This window comes from Leucopleurus acutus, assembly GCF_964270905.1.
Source record: "Leucopleurus acutus genome assembly, chromosome: 3".
Lineage (NCBI taxonomy): Eukaryota > Metazoa > Chordata > Mammalia > Artiodactyla > Delphinidae > Leucopleurus > Leucopleurus acutus.
Window position 1 is genome coordinate 78133961 of NC_139145.1, and position 20972 is coordinate 78154932.

Consider the following 20972-nt stretch of genomic DNA (forward strand, 5'->3'; position numbering starts at 1 on the left):
AGGGGGTTGTCTAATGGCTACTGTTTTCTTTGTGAAATAGCAGGCCTGGTGAGGCATGAGAGAGGTGGTGGCAGGAAGTGCTATTATGGGCAACAGAGGAGGGGACCTGGGCTCACTCATAGCTCAACCCTCCCAAAGCAACCCCTCCTTAATAATGGCTTCCTTGCTTTCTGGTACCAAAGCTTCAATAACCAGGACAGAGGAGCCCCGGATTCCTTGATGCCTGACACTAGAAAGAGCTTCTGAGATCTTAACTGCCATTCATTTCCCCTACTTTATAATTAAGTAATTTACTCAACAGGAATCAATTAAATACCAAAAATATGGCCATCAACCCATCTCCTCAGGAAGCCTCCATCCACTGGAAACTGTTGATATCCTTCTTTCAATGGCCTTCCCCAATTTAATAAAGTAGGCTTCTTCCTTCCTTTCTCTTGCTTTCCTATTCATATTATGTCTGGATATCTTAAACTCATTCAGCTTTTAATAAAGTGAGGTCTGGGGTTTTTTTCCTCTGTTTAATACTCAAGCACAATCACCTATTCATTTGTAAGGCAAAATTAAATCAATTCTTTAGGAGGTGGCTATTGACCGAGGATGGAGGTTCAGCACTCCTGGCACAGAGTCAAGTACGTCCTAAGCTATGATGGCTTAACAATATCCCCAGTCATTTGCTTCTACATTCACTCACATACACAAATATGTTGGCCTCCAAGGATTTCTGAATCCGACTTGATATTTTTTTCAGATTCAACCCCAAACAAAGTATACTAGTCTCAAACTGTGGTTCAGAATAATGACTTAAAAGTATCTCTCATTACAGCAAATCAGGCATGAAGCATCCAATGGCAGTTTTCTTGTAATGCAGACATTGTGAAGAGTTTGTGGTGATCTCATACTAAACGGGACACATTAAGTCCACAAGGAGAAAAAAAAAAGCTAAGGACAGGGGACAGGATTAGTAAGGATAGAGAATAAAGATAACTGGAGCTATTTAAACAGCATTGTTCCTTTCTGAGTGGTGGTAGCTAAATGGAGGGTTCTAGATCACAGCCAACAACCAGTCTCGCCAGAACTGCCAGGGACACACACACACACACACACACACAAAACACACATATATACACAGACACTCATCCTTTATTTCCAGGCAGAAGCTACCATGATTCCATTTGTTAATGAAGTATTTATTCAATCTCCCTCAAGAGTTATTCCATATCCTACCCTAACTGCCATCAATTTAAAACTCTAACACCTCATATTATTTTAAAAGAAACATTCTGAGCTTTCTGTAAAAAGCAGAGGCAGGATAATTTGCTACAGATCTGTAGAATGTAAATGATGGCAAGTGGAGGGATAAGGTAAGGTGGGGTGCACATTACAAGACCTCTTCACACTCCAGTTTTCAGGCTTGCAATGGGTGAGCTAGGAAGGAGAGAAGAATGTGGGTGCTGTTAGAAGAATGTATCGTATGCTTTGGGATACTGTTTTCCACTTTCTCCCCACTCCCTTTTTTTCAAAAGAAAAAAACACGCCTGGGAGAAAAATACCAATGTAAGTGCTACTAGTAATTCATAGAAAAGTTCACCACTGGATTCGCTCAGCCCGTTTCCTATTTGCCTCCGACTACTTGTGACTTATGTAAATTGCTGTCTAAAAGACAGAACGGAAAAGCCTCCATCAGGACAGACTCTGCTGCAGCAAGGAAACATTAACCCCCCAAACTCCACATCAAGCTGAAAAACAATGCTCCTGGCTGTCATTTTTCATTCACACCAGCCCCATATTTCTATTAAACAAGCCTGTTTTTATTGACTGCTTCCTCCACACAGCATAATAAAGTAGACGTCAGCCCACACAGACTACATCTTGAAACTCAGGGCTTTACTCTGGGGATGGGACTCAGTAAAAGAAGAGGACAAGTTTCAAAGGCTCTCCCTGACTGGTATCTACCAAATGGGGAAACGATGGGGCTCCTTTCTGTTCCTCATGCTCCCAGAGCTGCTGTGATTGACTTGAAATTTACCAGTTTCCCAAGAGGCTACTTGAAAAGAAAAGAAATTTCACAATCTTGAACAGTCCCCCAACTATCCCTACTCCTACCTCAACTTACAAGAGGACTTTTGTATACATAAAGTTTCAGGAAACAAAGCATACAAACACTCACACACAAATAAACTCCCCGAACTAACAGCAGCGTATAATTGTGTTTTGGTTGGAGCTTTTCCAGCCCTGTCACCCGCTCTCTGTTAGGAGTAAATGAAACCCTCTGCTTTGGCAAAGTTGGAAACGGACAAACTCTCCTCAGTTTCAAGCTGCACAAGGCCTCCCTCATCTCTCAGCCCCCTTAAAGCCTCCAACAAAATAAATTCACTGCTGAACAGCCAACAAGAAAATTAAAACAAAAAACCAACCTATTCCCCAAATAAAGATCTTTCACTTCTCCCCCCCCCCACAGCTTCCCCTTTTAGCCGGAAACACACCACGTTTCCAATTTCTAAACCCCTTTTTCAAGAGACCCTTGACTCTTAAGGCTCTTCCAGGGGATCCGGCTTTCGGCTGTCCTGATGCAGGCAGGCAGCGCTCTTCCAAGTACATTTTGCGTTCTTGGAGTCAATACTGGGGCTGTTTCGTTTCCAGAGAAATCTAGAAAGCAGCTTTTAGTGGGCTGGCTGAGCTAGGTCCGACTCTTCCTCCCCTCCCCTTTGAACGGCCGCGGGGTGAGAAGGGTCCAGGATTCGGCACATTCGGCTCTAACTGAGCAGCGAATGCGCAGGGAGAGCGGACAAAGTACCCATCGTGCACTTTTAAACTCCCATCTGCTCCCCTACTCCGCCCTACTTCCACATTCCTCCGCAGAATCTGGCGGGGGCCCCCAGCAAAATCAAACTCGTACCTTCCTTCGATTCTTCTGCTTCGGAGTGCATGGTATCAGGGTAAGCGGTAGCAGAAGCGACTGCCGCTGACATGGACGAGCTGCAAATTTGCTCGGCAGCCCAAACCCGCACACGACGGAAAATAAAAGGAAGGAAAGCCACTAAAATCAAAACCTCTTCGGGGCGGGAGGGCTGGTTCTGGTGCAGGGATTTTCAGGGGGAAAGTTCTGCAAGAGTGACGAATCGCGTCTCAGCTGGGCGGCGGGAGTCCGCCCCCGGGGCGCGCGCCCCAGCCCGTCGCCGGCGACCTGGCGGCTGGTGGCCGGGCGCACGCAGGTGGGGCTGACTTTGTGGAGGGGCCGGGCTGAGGGGTGCCGGCCGCCAGGACCCCGGACGGGCCATGCCTGGTAAATCAATGTGCAGGGAAGAAAAAAGACCCATCTCGGCGCGCGCTGCTGTTTTACATAAGGCATAAACGCATACTCAGTCCAAAGAATGCTTCTCCATCTTTAGGTTACATTTTTCGACGCCCATTTAACTTTCTGTGTCTTGGGGCTTTATACGCCCAAAATGAAGGATTTTAAAGCTGCTCGGTTTTACACGTTATTTTTGTAGGAAAGTAACATGGATATTGATCCATGTGCCTGGAAGGTACCTGCTTCACAAGCCCAAGAGGGGGGCCTTTATCAGAAAGTGGGGTGTAGCCTCCACCCCTTACCTTTGCGCAGGAAAAGTAGACAAGGCGGCTTTCTCATTCCGTATAACCCGGGCGAGCACTCCTACTCAAACCCCAACCCGGGAGAACTAACTCCTCTGCAGTTACGCAAGGGCCATCCCCCAGACAGAGGGGGCGATTCCCTCCCCGCGCTAATAGCAGCTACCAGGGATAAATTCCTTCCAAAAAGCCGAAAGAGGAGGCGTGGGTGGGGAGGTAGTCAGGCTTTTGAAATGCTGATAGAATAAAGAGGCTGGAGAGCCTGGAGGGACAGATCTCAATTCTGCCCCCTGGTCGGGTCCACAAGCTCCTACAACCGGCTGAGAGGAAGACGTCTTAGCTTTGTGAAACCTTAATTTTTCCTTCGGAGAATGGGAGACCAGAGCTGCCACCGACATACCTGTCTTAATGAGGTATTTTGCAGAGCATTAGTTTTATTACCAATCTAAGGCAACAGGCCCTCAAATAACATCCCTGAAAGATCCAACAGGAAACTGTGAGAAAAGTTACATTCTTTTAATAAATATATTTTCCAGCTGCTTTCTTTTTCTTCATTTCCCTTTTTTTTTTAATATGGGCAAAAAACAAGAAGAGAGGCCCTATAGTAAATTTAATGAAAAGAATATACAACAGATGTAAAGAATCTGAATTAAGATTTAGTTCTGCCATTTATTATTTGTATGACCTTGAGCAAATTATTTAACTTCTCTGGGCCTCCCCTTCCTCATCTGGAAAATGAGGATTAATCAATTTTATTTACTTCACAAATTTATGTTTGGTATTGAAGAAGGTAATATAAGCAAAAAGTCATATGAAAACCATAAAATCCTACACAGATTATTACAAACTACCACCACTATTAAAAGTAAATTTTTGTAAAAGATATTCTTGGGTTTTATTTCAGTATTGGGTTTGAACAGAAAAGAAGTGTTTATGCTGTTCACAAGCAGTGAAGGCTATTATAAATATTAATATAAGACTTAGATACTAAATCAGTTCCTACTGCTGAGTGATTCTAACATGCTTAAGACACCAAGAAGAATTTTATCTCAATTCTACTAAAAGGGCAGGATGGTGAGAGGAAGACATAGCCAGTCAGAAAGGAGAAAAGAGGAGAAACATCTGGAAAATATCAGTATTGTGGAGCCTCCCGGAAACTGACCTCACCACCAAAAGGGTAACAGGCTGCACCCTTCCAAAAATCGCAGTTAAAATGCGAGGTCTCCCCTGCCACACATCCTGAGCTGCTAGGATGCATACCTTCACTCTGTAACTTCAGACTTACGGAGGAGATATGAAGGTCATTCTGAACCCAAAGAAAAGCTCCCTTACCGGTCAGAAGCGACCTTTCCTGTCTCATCCAAGGAATCATTCTGGAAGCCTCCCCACCTCACCCCACACGAGCCATCTGTCCTTGCCCTCCCCCATGGCAGCCCAGACTTCCACAGATGTCAGCCAGGAGCCCTGCAGGATCTCACCAGGGCTGTGAACTACATAAAGATAGTTCCCATTCATCTATAAATGGAGTAAGATGCAACACCTTTTCAAGGTGATGATTACGCAGATTCACGCAACTCAAAGTCCGGGCCCCATCAGCCACAGGAAGGACTCACTTTTACCTTCTTCCTTCAGAAAGTGCCCCCATAAGAATGATTTACGAAATGTCCTCCTGCAAGTCCAATTACGTACAAACCACATAAGGTGTGTTAAAGTACACATCCTAATGTCCGACTTGTTTCACACTGGGTTCACAAAAAGGCCTTCAGCTCCACTCAGTGTAGCCGAGGAGAACAACTGCTGAATGAGCAGTTCAAGCGCTGCTGTGTCAGCCTCCTAATTCAATTTAGAGTCGTTTTAGCAGCTAGGTTGATCCTTGAACTTTCGCTGGGATCCTCAGGAAACCTGGCAAAAAACTTCTGTATTTAAATGCAGTCCAGAAGTCACCTTGGGGAACAATGTCCTGATATAGCTCAAGTGCAAGGCATGCTCAGTCTATTTTAAAAGATTGTATCACAGCCTCTCTCCATCTTGTCCTACCCTCCCCCCACCACTCCCCAAAAACCACTCTTCTTTAGGATCCAGAATTCCAGATATTCTAGGACCTCTCCATAAGAAAGTGTCCATGTCCTTCTCAGAAGTTCTACAGAAGTGTGTTTCACTGTTTGTAAGCATTTATTTCTTTGTTTTGTGGTTAACTGTAAATTTATCTAAATCTCCTTAACCGCCTAAAAGAAGAAACCAGCTGACTGTGTCAGTAAAATAAGGTATTAGTTCAGTGTCTGCCTCTAATTAGCTCTTTCCAACTTCTTATTTCACTCCTCTGAACTACAACTGTATAATATATGACACGAGGATGTCGGTTAAAATGGTGTATATATTTTGTATGTGTTCTATGAAATCATCAAAAAAACTACCCAAGGGTTTCTATGTTTATTTTTTCCACAACACTCTCTGTATACTAGCCTAAAAATAGTATCTATTCAATAAATATTCACTGAATAAGAAAAAAAAGATATTGTGTGGATAAGGATGCGCCTCAGTCACCTGTACAACTTGAAGCTACACTGCCCCCCTCCCACCAAAGAATGGTGACAAAGGGCAGCTGATTCTCTGGGGTTTCCCTGGTTGTCTACGGCAACAGACAGATACTAGGTCGGTCACTTCGTCTTGATTTTGCTCTGTTTTCAAAAGGAGATTACTTTTTAGCCCTAGTAAATATGCTCCAGTACATCATAATTATTTGTTGTCTGGTGTAAGTGCAACGTGTTCACTTCTGTATGTTTAAGAAACACTCCACCACCTCTTAGTGTGGCTTGGAATACGCTCTGAAGTCACAACAACAATCTCTTACAGACCACCTGATACAAAATAGCAACTAAGTTAGCAGCACTTCTCATTTAATACCAAACTGCTTTTAAATACTATGTTGAACTTCTACCCATGTCCAACAGTGGCTCTCCCACCTTCTGTATCAAGACGGGAGAGTTACAGTGCTGGCTAAGATTCTGTTTTTTGTTTGTTTGTTTTTTTTTCATTCAGTCAGTCATTATCGAATATTTACATGTGTCACATGTAAAAGGGCTCTGCTCACATGGAGCTTACTGGCATAATTTTGACCAGAGACTTAAAGAGTTCAACCTTCCAAGTGATCTTGGCTCTAAGGAAGGTTTATTAACACCACCTCTCAACTGAACTTTATACAGAACAGCAGAAACATCTCCTCTTAAATTATACCTCAATAAAGCTGTTGGGAAAATGCCTGGGCTTTGGACCTTTTGCTTACAGTGGCCCAGATGTCTGCTAAGAACAGGGGAGGGCAGCAAGTGTTCAGATTTACACAGAAGAGAAGCCAGCAGAATTGGGAAGAGAAGGTACAGTTCATTCAGGAGGTACCACATACTCTGCTCCCATTCAAGAATGTTGTAAGTTCTCTGCAGTGAAAAAGACTAAGCATCTCTGTCAATTTGTTATAGACTTAATGGCTTCTAGGTCATAAGAATACCATGCTACAGAAATGGTCATTCCATCAATATTTTTATTTCTACCCTGCTGACAAGAGGTTGAATCTGTATAAACAACATTTTAGGTCAGGGGGGAAAAAAAGAGTTGTTTACTTGGTATAAAAAGTGGCTTTCTGGGCTTCCCTGGTGGCGCAGTGGTTGAGAGTCCGCCTGCCGATGCAGGGGACACGGGTTCGTGCCCCGGTCCGGGAGGATCCCGCATGCTGCGGAGTGGCTGGGCCCGTAGGCCATGACCGCTGGGCCTGCGCTTCTGGAGCCTGTGCTCCGCGACGGGAGGGGCCACAGCGGTGAGAGGCCCGCGTACCGCAAAAAAAAAAAAAAAAAGTGTTTTTCTTCTATTTGACTTTGAGGCTTTCCTCGCCTTTTCTTCTGTTATTTATGTCTACACCCTTGAGAGTCTTTCATGATCTATGTATAAAGTTGGCTTTCAATCCCTCTCCTCACAGAAGGATCTGTGTTCTTGGTCTCACCTGGTTAGGGCTGCAGGCTTTGCATCCTTCTTCTCCTCCTCAGACATTCTCTTGTATTTAACCTTCCAAAAGAGGGGTGGGGCTAAATGGGTGTCTCGCCAGAGCCCCTGCCTGGCCCAGGTGATCTCACTCTTCTTCCTTAAGAAAGTTTTATTTACCAAAAGTGGAGAAAGGGCCCTGCAAATGACAGTGGAGCTTCCTTACACACCTTCTCAGGAGGCCAAGCCCTGAGCCTCAAGTGGCCTCCTGCGTATGCACAGCTGGTACTGGGATGAGGTGGAGGAGATTGGGAGGCAGGGACAGAACTGCTGTGAATCAAGGAAGAAGGCTGAGGATAAGTGTGGAGATGGAGGATGGGAAAGCTGCCTCCCAGGGTCCTGCCTGGGAGTCTGAAGCTTGTTCTGGGTAAACCCTCTCCTCATTCTTCCCTATGGCATTTTCAGTGTATCCTCCAGGCTCACTAATGCTCTGGGTGTGAGCGGTTAATTCTGAGGGAATGGGAAGAAGTGCTGACATCTGAAGTGAGCGCACACAGGGAGACAACAATACATCTGGGAGACACTTGTTTTCTAGACTATCAGTGTTTGCTTTTATTTCCTAGACTATCAGTGTTTGCTTTTATTTCTCTCCTAAGAAATCTTCCTTGCTAAAAACTTTTAGCAGATGATGAAACACACACACACACACACACACACACTCAAAATCAGGTCCGAAAATACTATCTGAAGAATTTATGTCTTTGGGTCTTTCTTTTGTAATACTTAGCTATGATGCCTTGCATTTATATATGTTTTATTCAGACTTCTCAGTTCCCTTGGGTCACTATACTCATTTTACAGATATGTAATTAAAGAAAGGGAGGTTATAAAATTTGCTCAAGGTCACAAAACTAAGTAATAATGTTTTTGAGACTACAGTAAATGCAAACCAGGCCTCCTGTTTCCTATATGCAGACTTTCTCACTCTATTAAACTACTCACGTAAAATTCAAGTCCTTTATTTTGCAGAAGAATAATTCAAAGATTGCTATACTGGAAGATTCTCAGAAAGTTTGAGCTGGTCATGATTCTAGGATGGAATGCTCAAATCACTCTGTTCAAATGCTTAGATCACAGCCTCAAATCAAAGCTATTCCATTCCTGATATTCAATGCTTTAAATAAACCATAAGTTTAATAGCGCCTATTTATTCAGCCACATGAAACTACAGGTCTTTTCGTTTTGTTTTTTTTTTGTGGTACGCGGGCCTCTCACTGTTGTGGCCTCTCCCGTTGCAGAGCACAGGCTCCGGACGCACAGGCTCAGCGGCCATGGCTCACAGGGCCCAGCCGCTCCGCGGCATGTGGGATCCTCCCGGACCGGGGCACGAACCCGTGTACCCTGCATCGGCAGGCGGACTCTCAACCACTGCGCCACCAGGGAAGCTCTTTTTTTTCTTTTTTAAAGTAAAAGTTCGCTCAGGACCCTGACTAAACCTCCTTGGATGTGAGGCTGCCAGGAGCAGAGAAGAGAACACCAGACTCAATGTGGGAGAACTGGGCCTAATTACCACAAACTCAGTAAGCACTGCCTCATTTCCATTAGGACTTTATTTTTCTATTCATTCTTCTATCACTTTTCTTCTAAAACTCGGCAAGCCATTTAAGCTCTCTGAGCTTCTGTTTGCACATTTGTAAAATGGGGATAATGCCACTTATTTCACAAGGTAGCAACAATAAAAATATGAGTCAAGAATGTGACGAAGCACTGAAAATTATGAAGTCCCCCTCATCACTCTTGCAAATACTTTCATGAATAAGGCCAGATTATTTTAGGTTGTGGAGCATCTATTTGGAAGCCCTAGATGCTGGCCCTACAGAAGTTCCAGATAGGTGTGGCAATTTAATGTGTGTGGTCCAGCGATGGAAAGTGAGAATAAAAGGGCCGAACCTCACTGTGCCCAGGTTAATGGGGTCAACACGGGATAACCTGAGAGGGGCTACAGAAGGGATTCGCCAGGAAGAAAAGAGGCAGGGCTGAGACTGGACCCAGAAGGCCGTGCCCCACCTGACCTATGCACCCCTGGCTTATCTTCAGAAAAGGAGCAGGAGGAAAACGTGATCAGTGATCATAGTCACAGAAACTCAGGCTTGGAATTGACCTTAGAGGTCATTTACTCTAATCCTCTACCTGGCTGTGAAGCACTCTCCTAGACACGTCACAGGCAGCAAGCATTCATCCAGAATCTCCTTGATTACTTCTATTAACAGAGACTCACTCCTTTAACAGGGTCCCACTTCCTCTCTAATCATTAGAAAGTTCCTCCTTATAATGAACTGAAATTCAAGTTTAAGGGCAGTACTATTCAAACTACTTCTACTGTAACCACTACCTTTACTGCTTACTGCAAGGAAATAATTTTATGAGGAGATAAACAAAGATTTTTTTAACTGAATTTTCTCTTTCAACAGCCTACTGGAGACCCCCTCGTATTGGCTAGTAATTGCAGTAGAATGCAATGTGAGACAGTTATGCAACTTTCCAGGGCTGGCCACACATCTGCTATTGATTATCATGAAGTATTAAGAAGCAAGCAGCTTTGCTTGAGGCGGCAGCAGTGACAACCTCTTTCTCTTCCGTGTGTTCACTCTAAGGGGGTAGAAAAGGATGCCAAGACAGGTTGGGTAGTGTCCCTAACTTGATCACATCTGAGCAGTTAAGATCTTTATCGGGGTTTCTGACCAAACTTTTGAAATCCATAAGAAAACGGAAGTAGCGCTCATATGTGGAATTTGGACCATAGACTCCTGGTCTGAGATCTGTTTGAAACTCTAATCCATTCCAAGTTGTCATATTTGGATTTTAACATTGAGTTTCTGACATGGGTAGATTCTCTATTAAGTTAATATTCGTGCCAACTCGTCACTGTTTAAGAGACAGAAAACGCTGGGAGGTGAAGCTACAGGGCTAGACAGGCTTGCCAGGTGAAAGTAGCCAAGGCTGAAACTCAGCAGACAAACTCAGCAGGTGATGAAAATGTGAACCAAAGCAGAACTTACCAAACAGGGTTTCAGGAGGAAAAGGGAGGTTGTTTTGCAGGTAGCACTGAAAGGCATGGATCAGAAGTTTTTCCTTTTGAATAGGTCAGATTACAAAACTTAAGTTATTCAGCTTCTCCTCAAAGAGCTATAGAAATATGTAATAGTTATGATTCACAAAATTGTAAACATCACCAAAATGAATGTATTTTCTGGGAAAGTGGTGACGTGAACAGTATACCTGCCTACCTACCTAATAAAGGTCTTATTAAGTCCATTCGTTTCCTCGTAGAAACAAAAGAAAGCTACAAATCACTAACTTTTTAAATTTGAAAACTATTTCAGTAGAATTTTTACTACTGAATTCAGCAAAGCCCCATCGCATGCCATTCAACTTTCTCAAATTCAATTATGTACCATCCGCCCAAAACAGACAGAAAGAGAGAGAAAAATAATAACCTAAATGGTGCATCAGCCACCATGAAATGATTTTATGCTGAAGGGTAAGCATGAGATGGAGCTGGGGCTTTGCTGGTCCCTCTCTGACCCTTGTCTCTGCATTGCCTCTCACACTGGGGGCATCTCATACACTGATGTTGAATGTCGTGGTTAAGGCTATGCATGTTTTTTTTAATGTCAAAGTACCTCTAAAGACAAGGCAACTATCCAATCTAGTCCGAAAGAAACAGGAACTTGTTCCAATGCTGGAGGAAACACTTACAATAAGTCCTATACTTACTGGAAGATGGTATGTTATTCTCCAATTTGGTAACTTCCTAAAAGATTTTCAGAAGCAATATTGACCCTATACAATTTTTACATTACACCTGACTCTTCTGTACTCTTAACCAAATCAGTACCTTAGATTCTCGTATGTTAGAATGATGTGGTCAGAGTTGGTGAAAGAGACTCACAATTTGAGCCCTGAGGTCCTCAAATTGTGTGCCATGGTGCCTGAGAGCACTACAGCAAACTCGAGGGGGTGTTGCAGGATATTTTAAATTTTTGAGGAAGACATAGCATTATTCAACATCTCTCAGACACTGCGTGAACTAGTAGTTCAAGCCAGTTCACAGTGTAACATTAGACTGTTATATTTCTTTGGATGAAAGCATTACTTTGCAAAGCTGGGTTGTAGGCAGTTGCTGTACTAAAAAGCAAATATTATGTGAAAAGTAACGTGAAACAGGAAATTAGGATAGTGGAATACAATCTGATTTCAAGGTTTTAAGAAGTTGTGAGGTGGCCAGTGATCAATTTATTGCCTCACAGCTCCAATTCACCCTCTGCAAAAATAAAGATGGAACTTTACATATTTTTTCTCTTGCCAGCTGGTTCTACCCTAAGCTTTGTCAGTGGAGTGCCATGGAGAGACATTACAGGAAGAGGAACTTTTGTTTCCTGGTTCTGGTGTGCTCTTGCTGCAAGCTGCCACAAGCATACATGGCTTCTCCAGCCCCCAGTTCCTGCAATGCAGGTACCTTCTTCAGCAACTGGCCCCTGCTGTACATGGTGGTCAGCACCAACCAGCCTCCAGCAGCTTCTGCTGGCGTCCCCCTCAGGTGGTTTTGTAGCAGAGCCCCTCCAGTGGGAAACCTCCCCATGAACAGATTTCCTCGGCATCCTAGAGGATGGATTTCCAGCAAGTTCTACCAGCACAGCGCTACTGTGACTTCTCTGCCATCCAAGGTGCCAAGGCTAGCCATCCTCTCCCCAACAAGGTCCACAGTAGAAGAGAGAGCAAGTTTGGGTTTGGTGCCTTGTTTCAAACCCAGGGGAAGAGGCTGCTCTTTATATTTGTTATTCCTCTGTTCTTCAGAATTCTCTTTGCTTCCTAACAGCCAACCCTCATCAAAATGAATATTTCTTTAAAAAATTTTTTCTTTCTTACTACTGTTTTCAATTGTGGTGAGATGCACATCACATAAAATGCACCATCTTAGACGTTTTTAAGTGTACAGCTCAGTAGTATTAAGCACACATACATTGTTGTGCAAGCCTCACCACCATCCACCTCCAGAACTCTTTTCATCTTGCAAAACTGAAACTCTATACTCATTAACACTAACTCTCCATTCTTCCCTCCCCTCAGCCCCTGGCAACCACCATCCTACACTCTCTCTCTGAATTTGACTACTCTGGGTACTTCATGTACGTGCAATTACTCAGTATTTGTCTTTTTTGTGACTGGTTTATTTCACTTAGTTAACGACCTCAAGGTTCATCCATGTTGGAGCACGTATCAGAATTTCCTTCCTTTTTAAAGCTGAATGATATTCCACTGTGTGTATATACCACATTTTGTTTCTTCCCTTCCTCCATCAATGGACATTTGGGTTGCCTCTACGTTTTGGCTATCATGAATAATGCTGCTATAAACATAGGTATACAAATACATGTTCAAGTCCCTGTTTTCAACTCTTTTGGGTATATACCCAGAAGTAGAATTGCTAGGTCAAATGGTAATTCTACTTTTAAGTTTTCAGGAGCTGCCATACTGTTTGCTAGCGAATATTTCTTTATATTAAACTTTCCTGTTCAAATGATCATGTGCTTTATCTCCTGATTGGATCCTGACTGAAACATGCAAGGCCCAACAGATGCACCCATTCCATTAGTAAGTAACTGGTGAAGAATGAAATAAAAACATTATTTTTTAACCTTTCAATTTATGTGTATTATTTTTTCACATGGCTACAAAGTTAATAGTACATAACTACTTATTAAGTTATTGGGACCTAAGCACTTCATAAGTGAAACTGCTAGGTACTTCTTGTATCCTAGAAATAATATGAAAAAATTACTGAGACACTAAGGGTTCCATGAGTAAAGATGTTGGGAACCTTTGCTCCGGCCTATATGTTTCCAGCTGCCCTTAGGACAAGTCTGCTTGGAAGGTTCCTTAGGCTCACCTTGGAGGGACACTCACCTAGGGAGTATCCTTATACTTGAAGGCATAGATAGATCCCTCCCCCACCCCCAGCATCTTGGTTTTCTTCATAATATTAAATTCGTTCTTACTCGGGCAATGATGGCTAGAAACTTATGATTATCATTGACTTAGGCTGCTTTGTGTCCCCTTATTTCTAATCTAAGTCCCACAGTCAAAATGTTTCCCGAATAGGCCTTTTTCCCCTCCGTTCCCACAGCTGTTAGTCTAACTATCATCGCTAGCTGGTATTATCTAACAGATTCAAGCTGATTTCCCTTAAATGAGACCATGGGTTGAAAATTCAAGTGCCCACTGAGGCTAGAAATACAATGATTCGTACCTGCCACAGTCCCTGCACACACGAAAGCAGCTGAGCTAAGCAGGCTATGGGCCAGGTGCCCAGGATGCCAGCTGGAACAACAACCTCTCTCTCCCAAAGAAAGCGCTGGCAATGCAAGTGAGTGTAAATGACGCTACTAGTGGCAAAATCATGACTGCTCCCCACTCCATACACAAGTACACATGAATGATTTGAAAAGCAAGTAATCATTCAGAAACTTTGACAATTGTTTCCATTAACTGGAAATTACTGGAAACAAACCTTATGACACATCTTGTGCAGCCACACTGTTGGAACAGGCTGCAGTCTATTTTTTCTGCTGTTACGCTCTTTTTTTTTTTTTTTTTTTTAACCCCAAAGCCTAGTTCAGGTCTCAACTCCTCCATAAAGCCTACTGAAGCCCACAGTGAACTTAACTTCCACTGTGAACTTCTAACACACTTAAAGCTGATACTCTGGATGTTAGCTGTCTTCTGAGGCAGATTTGTAAGCTATTTGGAACATAAGATTATATCTTGTGGGTTTTTTTTTCTCCTTTCTAGAGAGTAGAACACACTGGATACTGTGAAGGCACTATATAACTAATAAAACAATCATTCAATCATTTCATAATATTGAATTATGACAACATGTAAGAATAAGCCTAATTTCTCCTTACCCCAAAAGTATGTTACAAGGAACTGTGTACATAAATATCTGTTATCTTCAAAGACAGAAAACAAGAAAATTTGCATTGCATCTGGAGAACTGAGGCTGGTAATCTACAACAATCCAAAACTCTATCGGATAAAAAGCCAAGAAGAAAATAATTCTGACAGCTGCAAACCTTCTGTTTTACAACATGCACAGAATGGAGGCATTTCCTCTTAACATCCTCATAAACAGAGTGCTGAGCAAATGCAAACAGCCCCAGTAGAAGACACTGGAGTCTAGGCTTCAACTAATGGATTGTGCTTATCTTTATAGAGGCAACCTCGCCAGCCCCCTAGCAAACCCACCACAGTTGTCCTAGGAGCCATGAATAAGATGGATTGAACAAAATTTCATTTCAGTTGATGGAATTTCCAGGGCCAGCAAGGTACCAGCAGAAGCTGCCCACTTTAAAAGAGCAGCGGCCTCACCTTCCTCAGAGTGGGAATGCTGTTTCCTTTAAATTAAGAACTAACATCCAGCACTGGGCCACCTGAATAATATATACTAATAAATCCCAGAGGAGAATTCCAGACACCTCCTTTGCTCAAGGCATGACCTCCTCTGAGGTGATAAACATTCTATTAAGCAAGTCTATTAAGCAAGTTTTCCCTCAGAGGCTGTTTGCACTTACAACATGCTCTGTTTTCTGAGGCCAATTTGGGATCCACTGTTGCACAACATGTAATTAATTTTGCCATCTGTTTTCTTGACGGATGGAATTAACCTGTGAATGTAGAAAGGCAGCACTTTGGTTGTCCCAAACATCCTGTTATCTGGACCAGAGGAAGGAAAAAGTATCCCACTTGGCCATAGCCCCAAATTCTGAACCAGCAACCCAGTTTAGTACCAAACAACTTATGTGTTTCAATTAAGCTATGTCTTAATATCATCAGCAATAATAAGTATAATTTATCAAACACCTACCATGTGCTAGGTATTATGCCACACACATTACAGAACGTATCTCCACTCTTACGATATCTCAGCAAGGTGGTATTTTCTAGCTCTTGCAGTGCTTCTGTATACATCACCACTGATCCTCATGATAATCCTGTAAGGAAGGAATCTTGGGTATTACTGGCTCCATCTGCTTCTGAAGACGATACGGATCCTCAGAGAAATAAGTGGCTGGCCCAAGGTCACTTAGCTAGGACTGAATGTGAACTGAGACTGGAATGCGGGTCCCTCTGACCTCATTCCATGCTACTTTCCTATACCTTAGGATGTGTCTGAATAAGCAGAGCACAGATCATTTTAATTCAAGGCAAATGCGCCATACGCTCCAAAAGAAGAGGAATATAGTGCAGTAAGAGAGGTCAGACAGCAAAGCCAACCCAGAGGCTCTGAGCCTGGCTGACTTGGAGGAAGAGGGAGCCAGACATGAATAGAAAAGGGCAAGTCCAGAGGAGGAACAGATGTGGCAGGGGGAATGTGGTTCCACTCACACATCTGAGTCTGAGTCAGAGCAGGACAACCAGTGTGGGGATGTGTTCTTCTACCAGACCAATTTCCCAGACAGCCAGGGCCCTTCAGGGAGTCCTGCTGTTTCTACAGGCCTCACAGCCTTTGATGAAAATATTTCTACAACACATTGCATAGGATATCTCCTCTTCACTAAACAAAGGCTGTGGAACATACTTTATTTTTTTCCTACAAAATAGACTACTGTTGTTAATTACACTATTCTCTAATATATATATGGACCTACATTTTTCACTAAGCCTTGCCTAATAAATATATCCTTTTTTTTTTTTTTTTTTTTTTTGCGGGCCTCTCGCTGTTGTGGCCTCTCCCGTTGTGGAGCACAGGCTCCCGACGCGCAGGCTCAGCGGCCATGGCTCACGGGCCCAGCCGCTCCGCGGCATGTGGGATCTTCCCGGACTGGGGCACGAACCCGTGTCCCCTGCATCGGCAGGCGGACTCTCAACCACTGCGCCATCAGGGAAGCCCAAATGTGTCCTTTTTCATTGTCTTTACACCCAGTCAACAATTCCTACCCAATCTCAAGAGACAAGAAGAAGCATGTGATCAACATTTCACATTCTTTTTAACTGCTCTATAAAGCCTATCCTAATACATAGATCTACAGACAGATGTAACTCTCTTAATACAGGAGAGTAATGTTTCACAGGTGAGAGGAGGGACATTGGGTTCTAAAATCAGTAAAATGAAATTGCAAATGGTTAAAATTATCTTGAAAATTTCTTAAATGGCCTGCAAAGCATAGTACCATCTACACAGTTTTGTATCTACACAATACTTATCAATTCCTCTCTTAGGCTATGTTTCTCTACAGTTGCCAGTCAGACGTTAAGTTCTTCCTCCATAATGATGATAAAATCATCACCACCAACTTGCCTGTTCTCCTGAACAACGTGTTTCCCATTCTGTTGGTGGTCAGAACCCTTAAAACTCATATGTTCCATTGGTTTCATCCATAGGTGACCCTGACTTGTTCAACATAAGCAATGCAGAGGGCTTCTGCTTGGTCATGAGTGGCTGAATGGGAATGGTCAGGATTTCCTGACACCTGTCTTCTTCTTCAGAGTCAGATGTCACTTCTTATTGACAGTATCTAACAACCGCTCTACATCTTCTAATTGGAGGTCCAAGGGACTTAGGGAGAACCAAAGGTTGATGGAAGAAGTCAGGGGTTCATCATCTGTTCTAGACAAAGCTGAAGACATCACTGTTCAGATGTCATCTTTATTTATGTAGTTCTTCAATATTCTACAAATATTCTACAATATTCTACAAATATTTATTGAGCATCCACCGTGTACAGGTATAAGGCAAATGGTGTAGATAAAACAACCATGGTACCTGCTCTCACAAAGCCCGCAGTACAGTGGGGGAGGGTGAAGAACACTAATTAAAATACAGTATGATAAGTGCAATAGCACAAAAGTAGGGGGTGTTATGAAGACTCGAAGGACAAGTACCTAAATCGGACCTGGGGGAGGGAGTCATCAAGGAAGGCTTCCTGAAAAAAGTGATGCCTAAGCTAAAACTTGAGAGTCAAGGAATCAGCCAAGGAAGGGGAGATGGGAGAGAAAAGAAGGAAGAATGGTTTCAGGTAGAGTTAACAGCATGTTTAACAGTCCACAGGTGAAAGAATAACTGAAAGGAAGATTAAAGAAAAAGCCAGTGGATATGAAAATCAACTGGCCACTGGGGATCTTTGAGAAAGACGACAGAGTAACAGAACTAGAGATAAAAGCCAAATTGTAAGGGGTTGCAGAATAAACTGGTATTAAGGTAGTAGAAAAAGGACTGGTGGACTATTCACTTATGGAATCTCACTGAGAAGAGTAAGTTGGAAGAGTACTCTGAGGAGAAAGCGGTGTCAAGAGAACACAACTTTAGCACAGCTTGAATTGAGTGACTTTGCTGAAGGAATATTTAAATTCACAAAGCTCTCCCACTGGCCAATACCAGACACAGGGAAGCTGGTGCCGTCAATCTCTTACAAAAACACATTTGCAATAATTTGCATGGACTCTCACACAAGTTTAAATTATATTAAAAAAAAAAAATGAAGTCGAAGCCCCTTCTCCAAGCTCAGTGGCTGTTGCTAGCCCAGCAGGTCTTACCTGAAACAGGGCAACACAAGGTGTTATCTCTAAGGCACCTGGGAGGCTCCCAAGCCCCAAATTACCCTCTTAGCACTACAGGAAATACTCTCATTAGAGAGGCGGTACTTTGGGCTAAACTTTGCCCTATTTTCTGTTCTACCATCAGGTTCTTTTAAAAATACAAGCGTACCTTGGAGAGGCCTGTGAATGACTAACATCTAAGAGTAAATGAACTCACTGGTTTCTTTGTTCCTTCACTGGGCATCCCAGGTGGTAGCAGGAATGCAGAAATTAAGAGTGTGGGGAGCGGGGGAAGGGGTGGGGGGAGGGGAGGGGGAGGGGAGGGTGGGGGAGGGGAGGGCTGGGAAAAGAGTAAATGCAAGTTTATCCCATCCCCAACTCCACCCTGCTCACTAATCTCCTGCCTGCCTCACACCAAGAAAAGGCAAAGAGGAGTAAACAAACCCAGCGGACAACTTGCCAGGCAGGTGGGTGAGTTTCAAATGCTTGGGGTTCCTTATCTTTAGTGATGTAAATTTTTCTAATGATGTAAAATACTCAGAATTGTTTTGACGAGATTTCCATCTCTGCTTCTCTAAATTGATTCTGCCTCCAAAGGCCACTGAACCAAAGAAATGATTTTCATTGAGGACATGATTTCTTTTCAAGTATTTGCAATTTGTGGGTAAAAATTATGGTGGCCCACTTACCCCAGTGATAGCCAGTTTTCTAACCTAAGGTAAAAAGCTAAAATCTACTATAAAAACAAAAATACAAAGAGCTCACATCGATAAAATCTGGCATCTGAGCAAACATATCAATGATAGCTGAAGTTAGCAGGCTTATAGCCCAAGAATCACAAACTGATAGCCTTAGGACTGAATTCTGCTCAGAGTTTTCTTGGGCCACATACGTTTTATTTTTCATCTGAACTTCAATGCCTTTAGATGAGAACTGTTCTCTGCAAGTTTGCCACAGGTCTCAAGACTTGCAACTGTTCATATAAAGCACTACTTATGCACTGATATTTCTTGCCTGGTTCTTGTAGACATTTGAGTTTGGGACCACCGTTTTAACAGACTGATGTTAAAAACAAACAACCTCTCCTACTAAGGTAGGGCTAACGTTTCAGAGCGGAGCATGTGTGGGTTGTTGAGTAATAGGATCACTAAAAAACAATAAACCGGGCTTCCCTGGTGGCGCAGTGGTTGAGAGTCCACCTGCCGATGCGGGGGACGCGGGTTCGTGCCCCGGTCTGGGAGGATCCCACATGCCGCGGAGCGGCTGGGCCCGTGGGCCATGGCCGCTGGGCCTGCGCGTCTGGAGCCTGTGCTCCGCAAAAAAAACAAAAACAAAAACAAAAAAACAAAAAACAATAAACCACAACAGTGTGCAGCACCACTTGCAATCAGACTCTTAACAAAACAGGAGACTGAAAACACCAGTGGGACTCACTTGTCCCAGGATAAGCCACGTGACCATGGCTTTGAAACCACTTTTGAACAGAAGCATCTGCCACGAGTCACCGACTGATCTCACTGCTCCCACAAGATCCCTGACATCTGGATGGCCCAGAACAGAAGGCTGGCAGCCAAACTCCAAGCCTGTCTTGGCAAAGGAAACAATCCCTCTATTCAGTGAGCTGTGGCTATACCACAGCATCTGTAGGATCCAACTAACAGCACTCAATTTGGAGCAATTCACACCCGGTGCTCAGACAGTCAAGCCACTTGATGGCTATTTGAGACATTTATGGCATGTAATACAGAAACTGGGCCATCACCTGTCTGTCCGTTAAGTGCTGGCGAAGAGGATTTAGGTCCTCACACCGAAACTCATCTCAGTTCCAAATGACACTTCCTATTGCACTATGCATAGAATCCAAGAATCAGAAAGCTAGTGCTTAAAGAAGGCTTTGAGGTCCTGTCAATCTCCTCATTCCTCAGACTTGTTCACAGATGAGAAATTAGGTCCAGTAAGCTGATATGACCAGTCCAAAGGCTCATCACACAAGCGTCTTAAGGGGGACTAGAACATAGATCTCTGAGACCTCCACAGTGGAGGTTGTCCTCTCTGTGACCAGCCCCTCAGGGCAGCCTCCGTGTCCTTCTGCAGCCTGGCCCAGTGTTCCTGGACTTGATTTCTGTGACCCCCATGGGCATCCAGGTTCGAGGTCGTCACTGGGGTTTGGGTCAAAGCCCACTGATAATAAAGGGGTTCCTCTGCTTTGGTTGGCCTTCTGTGCATGTATTCCCTTGGGGATGTGGCAGGGAATACCGGCTGGCTGGGGACAAGGTTTGGGAGTTTGGAATCCTATACCCTAGCCATGGATTTCATCTACAAAGATAAACGGGCACCTCTTCTATCCCAATTTACTCATCACAAAAGCAGTGTTTTCTTTATATCACCGTGCCTTTCACTCCCTCAAGAGCTCTCTGAATGTTGCTCCAGTCCCATCCCCTGTCCTAGACAGCCATTCTCCTGGAGGTCTCATCTAGCATCAACTACCTGAAACTCCTTATGACTAATTGCCCTGTTTTGTTTATTTGTGTGCAGCTTCAAGGTCTTTACGTTATCCAGAGTTCAGTAATATCCATTAAAATAGATAAAATAATCAAATATGGCAATTAAGCGCATATATAGAAAGTGTAAGGGTATTCTTACAGGGACGTATGGACTTCTTACACAGATTTTTAAAAAAATTTTATATTGGACTCCAGTGTTCTATGGGGGTGTTATAATTACCATAGGTTGAAGAGTCTGCCTGTAATTAATCTTCTCTAGTTCTTATTCTCATCGCTCAGTGCTTACCAGACCAGGTCTGTGTTTGAGAA

The 20972-nt window shown here is 43.4% G+C and overlaps 1 protein-coding gene across 3 annotated transcripts in view; it reads right to left on the minus strand.

Moving 5' to 3' along the window:
• The window catches only part of TNFAIP8 (TNF alpha induced protein 8), a 123302-nt gene that overhangs the window by 35210 nt on the left and 67120 nt on the right, over window positions 1–20972 (minus strand). Inside the window, exon 1 of one of the 3 annotated variants that reach the window (XM_082835290.1) lies at window positions 2897–3000. The exons of the other annotated variants lie outside the window; for them this stretch is intronic. Within the exon in view, the coding sequence (XP_082691416.1) occupies window positions 2897–2969 (73 nt within the window). The 5' untranslated portion in view covers window positions 2970–3000. Of the gene's footprint in view, window positions 1–2896; window positions 3001–20972 lie in introns of those variants that run through there. 3 annotated transcript variants of the gene reach the window in all.